The sequence below is a fragment of the Lates calcarifer genome, linkage group LG8, assembly GCF_001640805.2.
Source record: "Lates calcarifer isolate ASB-BC8 linkage group LG8, TLL_Latcal_v3, whole genome shotgun sequence".
Lineage (NCBI taxonomy): Eukaryota > Metazoa > Chordata > Actinopteri > Centropomidae > Lates > Lates calcarifer.
In genome coordinates this window covers 18,198,325-18,215,679 of record NC_066840.1, presented here as the reverse complement: position 1 = coordinate 18,215,679, position 17,355 = coordinate 18,198,325, and the positions used below count along the sequence as shown (strand labels likewise).

The 17,355-nt window shown below is 38.7% G+C and overlaps 1 protein-coding gene and 1 long non-coding RNA gene across 2 annotated transcripts in view; one reads left to right on the top strand and one right to left on the bottom strand.

Annotated features, from left to right (window-relative positions):
• The first annotated feature begins 333 nt into the window (after nt 1–333).
• Nucleotides 334–10,876, top strand: smyd5 (SMYD family member 5). Its single transcript, XM_018694130.2, has 13 exons — nt 334–491; nt 1,322–1,430; nt 3,486–3,625; nt 4,501–4,622; nt 5,583–5,652; nt 6,359–6,463; nt 6,674–6,736; nt 7,624–7,694; nt 7,794–7,900; nt 8,140–8,196; nt 8,321–8,415; nt 8,863–8,933; nt 9,423–10,876. The coding sequence occupies exons 1-13, from the start codon at nt 399–401 to the stop codon at nt 9,568–9,570; spliced, it is 1,251 nt and encodes a 416-aa protein (XP_018549646.1). The 5' UTR covers nt 334–398; the 3' UTR covers nt 9,571–10,876.
• The window catches only part of LOC108895361 (uncharacterized), a 77,695-nt gene continuing 70,230 nt past the window's right edge, over nt 9,891–17,355 (bottom strand). Inside the window, exons 2-4 of the long non-coding RNA XR_007813697.1 lie at nt 13,453–13,574; nt 13,154–13,293; nt 9,891–11,665 (exon numbers count right to left, since the gene is read on the bottom strand). This is a non-coding gene — a long non-coding RNA (uncharacterized LOC108895361). The remainder of the gene's footprint in view (nt 11,666–13,153; nt 13,294–13,452; nt 13,575–17,355) is intronic.

The following is a 17,355-nucleotide window of genomic DNA, read 5'->3' as shown; positions in this document are numbered from 1 at the left end:
ATTGTTAATTGCACCCCATAGTATTTTTAGCTGCCAGTTGTGACCAGTGGAGGTAGAAGTAACAGGTTTAATAGTTTGTAAGAATGTGATTTTATGGGATTCACTCCTCCTGTTGCAGACACAGCTCTGAAGCAACTGATTATACATCAGCTCTATTTTTAAATCTTTTTATTTATTCATTTTTTATATTTACCACATATCTATCTGAGCTCACAAAACACTTGTTCTAGTGCTTATTTTTAGTTTTAGACAACCAACAATGAAACAATTAGTGTCAAATGTTGAGCCCCGACCAACTGCAGAAACAGTTGTAGCCAGCAGAGGGCGCTGTTGGCGCGGCGTCTCCGGAGATAAAACATCAGTGTGAGGGTTGAAAGGGGAAAGGTCGAGTCTCAAACATGGCTGCTCCCCAGGATGACATGTTTTCGCTCTGCGTAGACCCCGGCAAAGTTGCCAGCTGCGTGGAAGTCAGATTTATAGACAATATCAAGGTAAGATTCATCGTTATTATATCAGACTGAACATATTTAAAGAAGTGTGTGGTTTGATGTTGCTCCGCTGCAGCGGTGCTCTTACAGTCGCATGTCGGGAGTGTGCGGCAGAACAGAAACTGCTGTGGTCACAAAGTACCGGATTAACTTGGTAATATCGCAGATTCTTATGTTTTCGGACACGACTGGGCAATAATATGTCTGTTGTTGTTCAAAAGTACCAGAAAGTTTTTCACTCGTTGTAGTAGTTTGGTTGTTTTCATGAGCGTGCAGGCAAAACTAAAGGAACAGGGTACTGCTGGTATTATTTTACATTATACAACATATTAAGGTAGGCATGAAAGAAGTAATGTTGTGCCAAGCAACTAAATCTGATGCCCCACAGTCATTTTTATTCTCCTACTGATTAACTCCTGTGTGAGCCTGGGATCTCAATATAAGAATCCTCTTTTCTCTCAGAATAAAGAAAAATCAGGCTGTATGCAGTTTATTTCTTCAAATAAGAAATGTCTGCTGGTGGACAATACTCAGGAGGAGAGAGAGGGCTATTTTGACATTTGATTTCAGTCAACACAAACCCATGATAGCTGCTACAGGCACTGAAGTCAAGGTGCATACAAAAAGGTTATGATATGAGAAAATAGGATAGACTGCTGGAACTTAAACAAAACTTTGTAAGGAGAGATTTAACAGTTTTTGACCCCAGTGAGCTCAGAGATCAAGTTGATTAAAAGGTCAAAGACATTATAACCAAAGTTAAGAAGAACATGTTTCAAAGATTGATATACTGTGCACAACAATAAGGATCTTTTTTCTTCTTCATGTTTCAGGGTAAAGGTCTCTTTGCGAAAAAGAGCATCAAGAAGGGAGACTCCATTTTCATTGAACGACCTCTCGTCTCTGCCCAGTTCTTGTGGAACGCTTTGTATAAATATAAAGGTGAGATGTCTCCAAAGTGCTTGTTTTCTGCATTTAAATGCTAGCTAAAGAATACTAGTGAAGTCACTTCAGGTGCTCATCAGGTGTACACATTTTATACATGCAAGAGGGCAACTTACAGGACTCTTTAACTGACTTTTGAATTGTAACAAGGAACGAGACTGAAGTTTTATTAATAATAAAATCAGTTTCAGCAGTCTGATACAACAGTGCTGTAATAAATCCTCCTTCATGAAGGTTATAATGTTCAGTTTTTATTGAATCTGTTTCAGGGAGGTGTTGATTCAACTCTGTGATCATCTTGGAGGATGTAGTTTGTGGTGCTGTTGAACTGTAGCACATTATACAGAGAGGTGTTCTTGTTATTTAGCCAGCCTTCACTGTTATAATATAAACACCTGTCAGTATAATGCAATATAAGTGAACAGATAATGCATTTTAGAAAAAGGGGGATAGTAAGTTTGTGTTTCACACTGGTTTAGTTCTTTTGGCATATTCAAACATTTGCTGAATATGACGTTCTGCTATTTGATGGCTTATTTGAAGTGCTTTGAATACCATGGAGGCAGTCTGAGATGGTGCTTTTGGTGCTGAGCCTTTTTTAACCACTGATATGACTGCCAGTGAATGACTATATCTAAGTGAAAAAAGTTTGCAGAGTGTGGTTGAAATCAATCAGTCTTTGTTACTAGGCCTACCTGTTGCAATACTTGGTTGTTTGAATGCTGCAGTTTCTCCTCTCCACTGACACTGCAGCGCGCATCTAGAAGCACTGCATTTCTATGAAAACTTCATTCTTACCATGCTTTTTTTATATGTAAGTGGCAAAGTTTCCTTTTATGTCATGTTTTCTTTCAAACACCAGCTGGGCAAGGAGCAGCAGTTGGTCTTGCTCAGTAGGGTTTCCCTCTGCATTAGGAGCTGTTCATAAATCCACCTTTAACTAGCTAATGACAAAGGAGTTTTTTTCTTCCATTGAGTGAATTGAATTGACATTTTTACTGTAATATTAAACATACACCATTATATGGATGCATTGTGGGAAAATGAACTGCTTTTGAAAACAGCACATTATCGCTTATTATATAATTTATGTGTCAAAATTAGGCTTATTTCATTGTTTTTTAAATGTATTATGCTGGATGTGTACATGCGTTGTTATCAGCACAGACTGGTCTCTCATCAACCAATCACTGTGGTTATTGCAGGCAAACTTGTCCATGAGAACTGATGTTAACCATAGGGAGTCCTCGCTTTATGGAGTAGGCGTTGGTCTCAGCAACTTTGTGAATAAGATTTAGGAGAAAACTTGTATTTAAAATATTTAGTGTGACTCAAGAGTTCTCTTAGTGGTAAGATAGAGTGCTCTGTGAATACAGGTCCAGGTCCGTTTGTGCTGAGTTGGGATCTGGCTTCTTGCCTTTGGCTGTGGGAACTGGACCATCATTTCATTCAGTCCCAGAGGACAGAAAGTATCTCCTGTGTGAAATGGGTGAGGTTGAGGATGAAATGCATTTTTCCCAGAAAATGTCTACTGGGCTTCATTGGCTGTTTCATATGAACAATGCATGTAGATTACCTGCGATCAACATATGAGAGTGGTATGTTTAATTTGATTAGTTTATTTCTGATATCATATGTTTGACTTGTGTATACAGTACTGTGTTTTGGCTTCCTTTCTTTTATTTCTGCCTCGAGAGTAATGTAAATAGTGTCTTACATACCATGATACCAAGGGTACCATTAAGTGTATGATACTTGAATATTTATTCATTTGTCAAATTTATTCAGCATTTCCAACACAAACTGAACATTAGAACTTATATGAAGGAGGATTTGTTTGTATTAAACTACATTAGTTTTAGCCCAATGTACCTAATAACCTGAAACTGAGTTTTTATAACAATATATTATTACACTGCACACAGGGATGACAAAGCATGCAGGCTTTATCAGAACATGGACTTGACACTGCTTATTATATTAAATGAACATATGCACTTGATGTTTTACCTCTGCTCATCTGCTCCACTGTTGTACTGCGTCCTTTCACAGCCTGTGAGTTCTGCTTACGTGCTCTGGAGACTGCAGAGGAGAATGCGAGGAGACTCAGCGGCATCCCTGGACTCAGCCTCCCTCACCCTGAGCTCTGCCGTGTTCGACCAGAGCTGCACCAAGCCTGCCCCCAGTGCCAGGTCAGTGTGATCATGAACAGATTTCCCACTTAAACCAATGCTGGTTTTTAAAGACTTAATTTTTTATTTTTATTTTTTTCAACTTTCCGACAAAATCTTTTTCATTTAAAATTGGCATTTTTTGAAAAAGTGGTCAGGTCAATATTCTGTAAGACAAGAAACCTATTGATTTTAAATGAGCTGTGGTCAGGAGAAACCTCCACTGTATCAGAAAGATGACCAGATGATCAATTTTTAGAGGCTGGTATTGGTACTATGGATCAATAAACAAATTTATCTGTCCATTTTTTTATTCACCAAAGTGAAAAATGAGACAACTGTTTATCCTTGTTGGTTTCTTTGTAATTGAAGTGGCTGTCTTCTTTTGGGTTTGAACCCCAGTTCAGCCTTGGCATGTTCTCCCTGTGCCTGTGTGGGTTCCCCTGTGTATTGATATTACAAGATGTCCCTGAAAAGCTGGAAAAGCATTTAATTGAAAATGCCCTCTCTGCACAGTGTATATATAGAATAATGCATATTTAAAATGGTGTGTATACCTTGAGGATGTGTGTTCATGTCTGGCAGATGTGAGGGGAATAAGAAACCATACAAAGAATTTCCTGATTACATCTGCCTCACATAATAGATATTTCTAAGTGATGACGACCTGTGGTTTCCATCAGTGGTTAAAGAAATGGTGTTGCATGGGGTGATGTAGCCACAGAGAGAGAGCAGAGGTTGAATATTGTTATGTTGGCATGTTGAAATTAAAATTAATAGAGATTATCCTCACAAAACCTTTTTTCCCCCCTCTTGTTTTAACTCATAAAACCAAAAAAATGGATAATTTTATTTCCAGTATTTTATGATCTGAATGAACTCATCTCCCTCTGCAGGTGATGTATTGTAGTATCGAGTGTCGACAAGCCGCAGCAGATCAGTATCATCGAGTTCTGTGTCTGGGTCCCTCCCAGGAAGATCCGGACCACCCCATCAACAAGCTCAAAGATGCATGGAGGTGAGGGAGCATTTCATACATACACTCAGAGACCACTTTATTTGGTACACCTGTATAATCCGTTACAGTCCAATACAACAGCTCTGTCATTAATTCTACTTTTTTGAAGTTTATACTGTTCAGTTTTACATCGACATTGTTGCAAATCTGAAAATTGTATTGCGTCTTTCTGAGGTCATAGTCGAAGGTGCAGCACTGTATTGCTAGCATGTCACTTTCATGTTATTACAATATATAATCTTATCATATTGTAATGTGAAGCATTTCATATTATAAAGTGATAACTTTAATTGTTATAACATAAAAAGTTTCACTTGAGTTTCACATATGCACAGAGCTGTCTTTGCCCCTCCAGCTGATCAGTGAGAAATGACACAATGTAAAGACGGTAAACTCAGTGTATAAAGATAGGGCAGGCAGTAACACCACAGCAGACACATTGCTGGTGTGGATGCATGCATGCATGCAACCCATGGCACGAGGTAACTGTAGCTGTCATGCACATGAAGGCATGCAGCGTGCCCTGGGCGTAGAGGGAGTTTAAAATGCACTGAGCAGTACAAAAGGAAGACTATAGTCCGACCATCTGGAGGTAGCATCATTGCTACTGATCAGGTGGAGAATCATGCACAGCTCTGTGAATACATGAAACTCAAGTGAAACGTTTCACATTTTTAACGTGATAAGTTTGTATTCTGTAATAACATGAAAACATCTTGTCATAACAATGAACTTTTCAATATGTTTCTGTACAAAGGTGGTATTGGACTACACTATATTCAGAGGATTTTCTCATTTTTTGTCCAATTTACATACACAAGGGATGAGGGATTGTACAGGTGTATCTAATGAAAGTGGCCACTGAGTGACAGATATTTTTATTGTAAACCACAGTGAGTGCTCTGATTTCTTTTTTAAATGTCTATATGCCTCAATGAAGACAATTTGTCTCCTCATCAGGAGTATGCATTATCCTCCAGAGACCTCCAGCATCATGCTCATGGCCAGAATGGTAGCTGTGGTCAAACAGGTGAGTCTAAGATTACTTCTAGCTCTTGTATTATTGGGTGTAAATTATTTAGGGTTCAGTTCATTCTGGTGTGTACTAATCTTGCAGGTATACATGCACAAAAAAGGATACAAAAAAAAAAAAAACAAACACAGACACCTTGCTGTAAAAAGGCAGAACTTGCTGCATGTAATTAGATTTTTTATTACCTTCTCCCCATTGTTCCATCATTTTTTTTAAATTCAAAGTTGATGGTGTTAAACCTTGCTTGAAATTAACTTTGCCATGACTATTAAAAAGAAGAAAGCTGGTATGAAAATTATTTTTGTAAGGTGACAGGTGGGAAGAGGATGTTTTTAACAGACTTTTCCTCTTGTGGTTTATCACCTGACTTGACAGTAAACAAATTATAATATGACTTACATATTGAATTTAAGACATCAGATGTGGCACTGTGAGTTTAAAATAAGAGAAATCAAACATATACAATAGAAATGAAGATGAGGCAGTTTTCAAATTTAGTAGAGATTTTTATTGTACAAAAATGATAGACAACAAATGGCTTATTAGTAAGGGATAAAAACAAGCTCTGAATCTATAGTTATCAGCTCTCAGTTGATATTTTCTTTTACATAACATTTATCCTTCAGATAAGAAGAAAAATATGGGCATGTGTAGCAGAGAAATATGTTACACTAAAAGCATTAATATTGGTTATGTTTTCCAGGCTAAAGACAAAGCACACTGGCAGAAGCTGTTCTCTCACTTCTGCAGCCGGACAGCGAACGAAGAAGACGAGATCGCCCATAAGCTCCTGGGAGAGCAGTTCAGAGTGAGTTACCACCATGTTATTTCTGCTGGAAATATGAAGTTGTTGAGTTGCAAAATGTATCAGGTTCAAAGACTGTATTGTGCTCTTACGGTAATTTCAATAATTTACAGGTCAATAAGCAAAGCCTGACAATGTCACTCTCCCCTGATACATGTTAAACTCCCACTGAGGCCACCAGATGTATGTTTTCTGCTATGCCCCTTTTTACAGGGGCAGTTGGCCTTGTTACACAGCCTTTTCACAGCAGCACTGTATGATGATCATCTCAGCCGGGTAAGTGCATCTCAAATGTAGCCACCACATGTTTTTTTTTTTTCATGTTTTCAGACCAGTAATTTGGCATTCATTCAACTCATTTTAACCAAAAGCTGCACAGCTGCCAGTGATATCTCAGAGGCTGTTGCTCAGGGCAGCTAATTACAGCCTTTTAGAGCTGACTGTGCTGATTTCATGTGGGCTGCTTTGTCTCCTAAATGTTGTCAATAATTTTCTCAGTCAGACTTTTCAATTGAAAGTGAATAATTTTGATAGCTGAATAGAAAAACACCAAACATAACTTTCACCTTCTCAAATGTGAGTATTTGTTTGTTATTATTAGAATAATTATCATTATTATAATGAACTGATTCTTTTTGGACACTTGATGGGCATTTTAAGACACAAAAACTATTTGATGGTCCCAGCTTCTCCAGCATCAGGATTTGCTACTTTTATCACCTCTATATCATTGTAAATTAAATTTGGGATGCAACAAGAGATTGTTTTCACTATTAATTATTCTGCCATTAATTGTTTGATTCATAAAATTCCAGAAAATAATGAAAAATCAAAGGTCAAAATCAGCAAAATCCAAAGTTATGTTTGGTGTTTTGCTTAAAATATTACTTTAAAAATTACTCAACTATTAAAAATTGTTCACTCAATTAAAAAGACTGAAAAAAATATTAATAACATTCCCTAAGCAACAACCTTAGAGATATCACTGAATCAAGTAATCATTTCCAGAATTAGGCTGCAACTAACGATCACTTTAATCATCGATTAACGTGGCAATCATTTTCTGTCAGCTGACTAATGCTGAATAATATTTATATGTAAAGTTAACTGTAACTGTAAAGTGGATGGCATCATGGAGCAGTAAAGGTATGATTGTATTGCAGTGGTTCGTTCCTGAGGGTTTCCGCTCTCTGTTCGCTCTGGTGGGAACCAACGGACAAGGCATCGGCACCAGGTAAGAACTCTGCCCCCCCCCTTCACATCAACTCACCAGCCTCACTGTGGATCTCAGACTGTTCTCTCTGGTGTTCTGTTTTCATCTGTTCAATTCCAGCTCCCTGAGTCAGTGGGTTCACGCCTGTGATGCACTTGAGCTTCCTGCCCAGCAGAGGGAGCAGCTGGACTCCTTTATCGACCAGCTGTACAAGGACATAGAGAAAGGTCACAGTGTTATCTCAGACTTGCAGCTTTTTTCTTTTTTTTTTTTTGAGAAAATTATTTTTGTGTCAGCTGAGCAGATTTGCAATGGTCATATTATATATATGAATGACTGTTTATTATTGTCTGTGTTGCAGTTTTGACCCAATGACATTGCTGTGATTATTATTATGCAACCTGCGTGGAGAATGATCTCAACAGGAGGTCACTCATATGCAAAATTTGTCTTTTTCTCTCTGTAGAAACGGGAGACTTTCTAAACTGTGAGGGCTCCGGACTTTTTCTGCTTCAGAGCTCATGTAAGAGCAGATGATGTCCGTGTTATGAGCACTGTCACTTCAGTTCAAAGACATGTTTCTTCTGGTCAAGAGGCAGTCTGATGACCCCGTTTCTTATCCTGTGTTGTCTCTTTGACCCACACAGGTAACCACAGCTGTATACCCAACGCAGAGGCGTCCTTCCCTGACAACAATTTCCTGCTTCACCTCAGTGCCCTCAGTGACATCAACCCAGGAGAGGTCAGCTGACACGTCTGGGTTTGGAGTGATAAATTCTGGCCTGGGATAGACGGGACAGAACATCCCTCTCTAGCTTTGTGCGCTCCCTTGTCAGACGGTATTAGAAGGCTGGGACTTTGAGGATTGGAGTGGGTTTGTCAAGCTGTCAGAAAGATTGAGAAGCCTTGCATCTGCACGGCACAGTAATGTCACAGCAGCCGCGCTACTTTCACAGCAAAGCTCCCCTTTGAATGCCGGCTGAGACAGGAGCGCTTTGTATAACATTTCACCAGTAGAGAGACAGAAGGACAGAGCAACTTCCTGCGGGGTGTGGGGGGGGGGGGGCATTTGAAAAACATGGGAATCATGTTTGTGGGACTGAACTGTTAAGAATTTTGGGCTCAGTAACTTCATCTTATTGATGTTGGGCTTCAGCCAGTTCAACTGTTTGTTTTCTTCAATTTTCAGGAGATCTGCATCAGTTACTTGGACTGCTGTCAGCGGGACCGAAGCCGTCATAGCAGACACAAAATCCTGAGGTAAACATCTGTAATCTCTTGGATGAATCACTTGAATGGTGATCATACTGTTACAAATTCTGTTTGGATCAATAAAAAGCCTTTCAGGCAATAATGGGCAGTCTTGAGGCAGAAATGTTGGGGTCTGATGGCTACTCTCGTGTTCCCACTCCTCATTGATCAACATGATGTCAATTCATGTTTGAATTACACCCAAATACTCAGGAGGGGGGGGGGGGGGAAGTTTGTTTTGCAAGTCAATGATAAGTTTATACTACAGCCTGTGACAATTCACATCCTTAGTAGTGTGAATTTCCCTGATCATTTCAGCCCCAAGAGGCATCATACCAGCTTAAACTATTAATTGCACCAAACATTAATTTGCTCTAGCACTCAGCAGTTGCCAGCCACCACCAGATTTTCTGAATAGCAGAGTTCAAAATGCCTCTTGATGAATTCAGCTCTTGTTAGAGGTGCAACAATGTGACTGATAGAACCTTTTCTTCCCAGGGAGAACTACCTGTTTGTCTGCTCGTGTCCAAAGTGTGTCTCCCAGATGGATGAGCTGGATGTGACATCAGAGGAGGAAGAGGAAGAAGGCGAGGCAGAGGGTGAAACAGAGGGGGATGAAATGGAAGATGAGATGACAGATGTCTGATGAAAGGCTTGCCTGTATTGTTCTCAGCCGTTCCCATTCCTGCCACCATGCTAAGTAACCATGAAGCCCAGGAGAACAGAGTCCAGTCCAAACCACGATCTGCATTTCACCAGGACTGTCCTAATCTGTGGAAAACATCATAGTATCAACATATTTCACTCATTCTTTGTCCAGTTACAGAGAGTCAGTCACAGAAAGCTTTTCCTTAAATGAGGTACATGTACACTGTGTGTGTGTGTCAGTATTAGGACAGTGATATGTTTAATTGTTTTGGCTCTACTTAACCACACTGGGGTTTTAAATACAGCAAAAACTATGAGTTGTAAGCAATGACTTTCAAGTTTCAGGGTTTTTAGGGTTCACATTCAAATTGGGTGAATAGTATGGGATTTGTAGTCTTTTTTCCTTTGTGGCCAATGTCTAAAAGGAAGCTAAAAATCTCCTTAGAGCTGAGGGGAACTGCAGAGCTGTGTGAGTTTGTGACTATGAATGACATGACTGTGGTTTCATTCATGGTTAGTATATAAAATATGGATTAGAGAAGCTTTAAATTTAAGTAGAAAGTCAGCACTTTACCCCTATAAGTTACTGTGTAATTTAAAATCCAATGTGCACAAGTACAGAGCCAAAACAAAACTGTCATGATACCTACTGACTGCAATGTGTCTGACCTCCAGGTCCACTAAATACACTTCAAAAAGAACAGTTATCATTTCTTGTTCCTGACAACTCTTAAACAAAGCGTAGTGATTAAGCAAAGGGTAATTGGTTCTCAGGTGTTTTTTGCTCTCCCTATAATAAGTTTCTTACTAGACTATGCATACTGTATTGAAGAGGCTTTTTATTTATATGCCATTGTAATTACAGTCTTGTCATGTGGGAGGCATCCAGCCAGTGAAATATAGTTAGATTTTCATACCATGATCTATGGGGTTAAGTTAAACCTTACTTAATGTATTACGGGGACCTTGAGTGGAAAATTGCTTTGTCAGTAACTGTTTGCCCTTTGTTGAGAACTGTATTTCAAACCATGGTTCCACATGAGTGAAATTGCTGCTACTGCCCACACATGAATCAATATTACAACAATGACTGTAATCACAAATCCCAATATTTTCAGTTACTCAACAAAGATTGGAAATATTGAAAGAGCAATCCCAATTTTCTCAGTTGGCATTCAGCGCAGGGGCACAGGAGAACATGGCTTTATAAGTCACACAAGTATAATTTAAATATTATAACGGCAGCAAACAGGAGCCTAGCAGTTGTCGTTTTTACTACTCTGGCATAAACCATTGAAATTGGATGTCTGTTGAGTCATTTATCTGGTTTACACACCACCTGCCTTTGCTATGGAAGATTGTACTGCTAAAATATATTTGTTCAGTCACTGCATATTAACCACAGATCCTTAGTCAAATTGTCTTCCTCAAAGGGGTTTGCGTCTTCACTAATCATTGCTTTTTTATGGCTGCTACACTCCAGACAGCCTTTTTGCCATAGGCACTATTAACATGAAACACACAGAACTGAAATTAAATGTCATCAATCAGTAAGCAGATTAAATAAGGTATTCTGCTGATACCTGCCAGTCAGTCACTGTTCACACTACTAGTAAGTTTAGTGGTAACAGTTTAACTAGTGCTAGCTGATAGCACATGAGAATGAGTCTACAGTAATAGCGTCTTTGCACAGTTAAGCATAAAAAGCTCTGCTTTCCCCTAGTATCTCTAGTCACCTATGGTTGACATTTCTCCATTAACCTTCTCAGTTTACTTTACTACAGTCCCCAGTTGGTGCTTCACTTGCATCAAATGCTAATTCACCCAGGATGCACAGAGGAGAAATAGAAAAAAGAGCACATTATGTCCATGAAAGGATACACACCTGGGACCCAGCATGGCAGGATGGACCTCTGGACACATCCTCCAGTTGAAGCTCCCTCACCATCGGCTGTCATACTCTGAAGCCGTGCCAGAATCGCTGCAGGAGCTCTGTAACTTTGGGACATGGACTTTGGTGTGGCGGCGCGCTGCAGGGGTTGAGCTCAGGCAGGCAATACATATAGTATAGGCCTCCACATCACACAGCACGTCTATTTCAAGTAGAGAAAGCAGAGAGGTCAAAGAGTCCACCCTGAGAGAAGTAGGCCAGATAGAAGCTCATTTGAGGAGTTGGGGGGGAGAAATGAGGTAAGTGTTTGAGGAAAGGAAAAAAAGGTGGAGGGAGAGTTGTGAAGGGCAATTTTTACTATGCAGAGAAAGACTCTTTTATTCTGACAGACTAAGTACAACACTTCATATACATTTCAAAGACTACAATGATCCAAAAGTGGCATATTACTGTCATTGCTGTATTATGCAGATGTAGGAGGGAGAGTACTTGGCTCTGTTTAACAAGGTAAAAGATAGCATATTTTTCCAATAAGTTAAAGTTAGCAACATTATAAAGGGGGAGAAGCAGGCCCTGCTAAAGCAGGAGGGCTGTCTCACCTCCCTCCATAGAAACAGGGTCCTAAACCCACAAAGAAGATCAAACTACTACTAGATTAGATTAGATTTAATCTTTTAATTACTATACTAAACAAGATTAGATTCAGTTACTTCATTACTTTACTAAACTATACTAGATTAGATCCAATTACTTAATTAATGTAGCCTAGATTAAATTACTTAGTATAAATAAATCCATACATTTTTTAGCATGTTTATAATGAGGTGTGACATACCTTTATCTCACATAAAATTTATACATACATAAAATTTGTACATTAAAAAAAAAATAAATAAAGAGGAGAAAAAAAATTCTGAGAACTATGTCAGGATTTACAGAGCTAACCTCTTCCCATGTCCAGGCCGTAGAACAGGCAACTGGAAGCCAGGGTGCATCCAGGATTTGGTATCAACAAAGAGCTGGATGCATCACTGCCTCTAAGCTTAAACAAAGTCTTAAGACTAACCCTCTGCAACCATCCAAGAGCCTGATTAAGGCTATATGCTGCAAAGAGGCACACAAGTTCACCACAGTCATAACAAGGTATTTAGAGTTTGAATTAGGATAAAACAGAGGTAAGACTAGCACAATGTTCAACAGTAGCAAGGATTAGGCATAGGGGTTAGGATAATAGTCAATTATTTAAAGCATTGAATTGTAATAATGTTGCCTACAATGATTACCCCTCCAATATATTATTATTATTATACAATTTAATGTACCTGTTTTCTTCATTTTTGGCTGTAGTTTTCTGTAAAGTTCTCCTGTTTTTGAAAAGCTGTCATCAAATTTATAAGCTTTATATTTTTATATCATTTACTTTAAATTATGTAGCATGGTAAAATAGTTGTTCAGGTAGTTTAGACCTAACATACTGAACTCCGTCTCTCTTGAATTTCCAGCAACCTGCTGTTGATTTATTCACCAAGGTTAAAGGTGGACTGTGTTGTTTACGGCTGCTGGTGCTAAAGTTGTGCAACTGTTTCACATTGCATGCTTGAAGTGGACAAACTATGAAATAGAGCTGATTTTTAGACCTAAGCAAAGCGACTCTGCTTGAAACAGGCTCCATATGGAAACAATCTCCTACCTACATTAGCGCTGTCCAGATTGGTTACCACGACAGATACCACTGCTGCCTCAGAGGGCGACTCCAGAACTGAAGTGATGAACGACTGCTTCATGTGAAATCAGCCGACCCGAAGTAAGGTTATTGCACTTCAGCTCACCCTGTATAAAAATAAACACAAGAGAAATACAGTTTAAGAACATAAACATGGCTGCTGAGTGAGCTGCTGGTTTTGATCAGTGTTTCAGATTTCTGTGGTTAAGTTCTGCTCAAATCATTTCCTTGGTAAAAATCACAATGGTACAAATTGTCAACAGTACCTCTGCCATGCACTCATGGGGGATACTGTTGAAACATTGTGGGCTGCTCAATAACCTCACATTCATCTTCAGGGAGAAACGTTTAAGACCTCAGTGGCGTCGAATAAATCTTGTGGTGCAGCCTGAGCCTGTGGAACAGAACATGAAGAATTGAGCTGTGAATCATCCAAAGAAGGTTTTGCCATCACAAATGTTACAACAGCATATACAGTAAAACACACACTGTGTTTGTAACTATCTGACAGAGAGGACTCGAGAGAAAATGCTATTTCTGATACCTGAAGTGGGTTTGTGAAAAGATTCTGCTTTGATAGGGGGTAAAAGATTTGGAAAAAAGTTTCCTTCACACCATGAGGCTGATTTGTGGTTTCGAGTGAGCATCTCAGCAAATACTGGCTGGACTGATGAGAAAGTTTGTCCAAACATTCATGTCCCTCTCAGGATGAATGGTAATAATGTTAGTGAAATGCCTAAATACAGTCTCACAGAGCTGCTAACGTGGCAGCAGAGATTTAGTCTTTTGCAAACACAAAAGAGTACAAAGACAGACAGATGAGCAAACATCATTGCTAACTCTAGAAATACTGATGAGCTGATGAGTTAAAGTATTTGTGTATGGATTCTTGTTTTTGAATGTGTTTCCAAGCACAACTAAGGAGCTTTTTATTCTTGCATGGGTAGTTGAGTTTTTGTTCTTTTTTCCCTCCATCAGTGGTGCTTTGAGAGTCTCCAGTACATGTGTACATTCTACTCTTTCAAACCTTTGAGTTTGAGGCTTGGACAATTAAAATAAGAACATTGTGCTATATGTTAAAGAGGTCAGCTGTGATCAACTGTGAATGCTCAGATGAATTCTTTCTCTAAGGTCAAGCCAGACATTCCCACTGGGACCAAACATGGTGTGACTCATGTAGTGCAAATGAGGCATTTGAAACACTTTGGCTATTCAGCTTTATCTCTTGCTATCTCATTTCAGCATCTCTTGCAGGACATTCAACACATCCTTGCTGGATGAGGCTAATGCTCTCTTTTGGCTCTGGCATTTCAATGTCAGGGATGCAAAAGGAGTAACAGTATCCAATTATATGCATATTATTCTTGCTAGTCAGAATCATAAGCATGCTAACAAGACAGTGTGTCTTGATAAGACACTTTTTAATACAAAGAGATTGTCTTGCATCCTGTGGGCAGCTGGTTGATGGACTGCTAATCATACAAAAGGTCAAATTCATGAACCAATTACCACAGGAATCTTCATACAAAAAAAGACACAAATGAGATAAGGCAGTTCTGTTCTTTAGTTTTATGAATGCAGATTGGGACTGGATTCAAAGCTAGTGGACACAAGTGCATTTATGGATTATATATAGACTATTTGGACTTAGCAACATCATTCAGGAAAATGCCAAAGACATAGTTAAAATGTCTTTTCAAACCGCAAGTCAGTGACATCAGTTTGACAACTTCTAATAGATCTCGACAATTTTTCAGTCGAATGTGTTGTTGAGTACCTGCATTTCTTTTTTAACAATTCCTTACCACAGAAGGAGCTGCTTAGTTGTTAGAAGTCACAATCTTTAATTAATGCATCTTAGTGAGGAGAGAATGAAGCTGAGAATAGTAAGATGAAGTTTTGCACCTTGATGGAAAAGGTCTACTAAAGTTAAAGTAGATGTTTTTTTTTTTGTTTTTTTTTTTTTTTTTTCTTCTAATGGTGGCAAACAATGAGGCCTGCGTTTACGGATGCCAGTGATAAAAGTAGAGCCATAATTAATTGATTTAACACAATTTTACCAGTGTTGAATTTTCGGGCAGTACCTCTGTTTGACCTAAAAATGGATACTTTTTTAGGAGTCAGTAATGTGTCAGAATTAGGGATGCAACTAAACTAATTACATTATAATTAACAGAGATAATCATTAAATTCTGACATCAGAGAAGCTGAAACTAATGTTTGGCATTTTTGCTTGAATAATAAATACAACAATGAATCACTTATAATTAACAGCTGAAAACTGATTTTGATTCGTTTTGACTAATAGATTTAGTTATGGACAATATATGTAGGATTTCTGAATAAGACTGGAAATTCTATACCTTTGGCTTTCACATATTGATCATCTACATTGGGCCCCTGGTTTGTGGGCCCCACGAGAATTTTGTCTTCCCATCAATCTCTGATGGAAATGCCTGTGAGAAGCAGGAGCTTCTGTGAAGGGACCCTTTCATGATATATGGTCTCCATATTTGAATTCAAAAGAAAATGATCCCTCATCTGTTAATTTCACAGCTCCGTCCCAAATGAAATGGCTTGCATGTGAACGTGAGCCCTCCTCATCACTTTATACCCTCAGGACACACTTTGACCAGCATGAGGTGGGGGGGAGGAAGCCCAGGCCTAATGCTTTGTGCAGTTATTTGAGGTCCTCAAAACTTTCATTGATTACACATAAAAAGAGCATAATGAAGGAGCTTGGTTTCACAAGGCTCCTTCATTATGTTGTCATGATGCTGTCATGATGAGTCAGTCCAGTGACCATATGCCTTGCAGCTTATACAGTGGTGTGCAGAAGTTTGGACACCCTGTGGCAAATGACATATTTTGTTGATGTTTGAAGTGAAAAGAAGTAAATACAACTGCAGAAGAATTGCTTTCTTCAAATGTTAACACACTGTCACTTTTTATTTAATTAAAATAGCAATAAATTATACAGTGGTAAGAGCAAAAGTTAAAGTCAGGGCTTAGTAACCCCCTTTATGTTCTTTTTTACAGATCACTATAAGTTCTGAGATATTTTTAGGCTGTCTTGCATACGCAGCATGTTTAAGATCTACCCACAGATTTTCAATGAATTTCAACTCAAGGGACTGTGAGGGCTGCTCTAAAAGCTTCAGTTTGCGTTTCTTGAAGTAGTTCATGTCAGATCATTAGATCTGACAGCTCAGCTATATAGTGGAATCCATTCTCTCCTCTATCCGTGCAATGTGTCCTGTGCCACTGGTTGCCACAGAACCTCACAGCATAATATTTCCAACCCCATGTTGAACAGTTGGCAAGGTGTTCTTTCCTCTAAACATACCTTTAGTTATTGTGGCCAAAGAGCTCAATTTTAACTTTATAAAGAAGTGATATGCAAGGACGTGTTGGTGAAAAATGCTTTAATCAAGAACAGAAAGAATCTTAGCTGCTACAAAAAGTGTATGCAAACTGTGATATCTGCCAGTTTAGGGTGGTTACTAAGCACTGACTTAGTAGGGTGTGCAACCTTTTGCACATGCTGCAATAGGTATTTAATCCCTCACCCCACTCCCTGAGTTTTTCATGAAATAAAAACTAATGGCACATTAACATTTGAAGAAAGGTTTGTTTTTCAATGTCTCTTTACTGCAGAGGTTGTACTCTCTCTTTTCACTTCAGAAATAAAAAAAAATATATAATTTGCACAAGGGAGGCCAAGCATTTGCATACAACTGTATATTCACAGATACTCATATTTATTACTTCTGGCCCAAGAATCAGACAAATAAATGCAATTATCTGCAGAAAAACTATGTTTGGTATGCACAGGTTGACCTTTTGATTAGGTTTTTGGTGTACTTACTAATCAAATATCATGCATAAATAAATAATTATCTGACTTTATTGCACATCATAAGCCTTGTGCTACAGGCAGAGCCCCTTTTATTGAAGAAAATATTGTTAGTCATCAATATCACCTCAGGACATCATCTAATTAATAGGCAACGTTGTGGCTGGAGCAAACAATAAGAATGTTATCTAGCTCTGGCTTCCTATTACATCTAATGTCTGTTCACGAAATGAATACATAAAACATTTACATGGACCATTTTCAAAGCATGCAACATGAACACCAATGAGTCAAAACTATGCAGAATTTACCA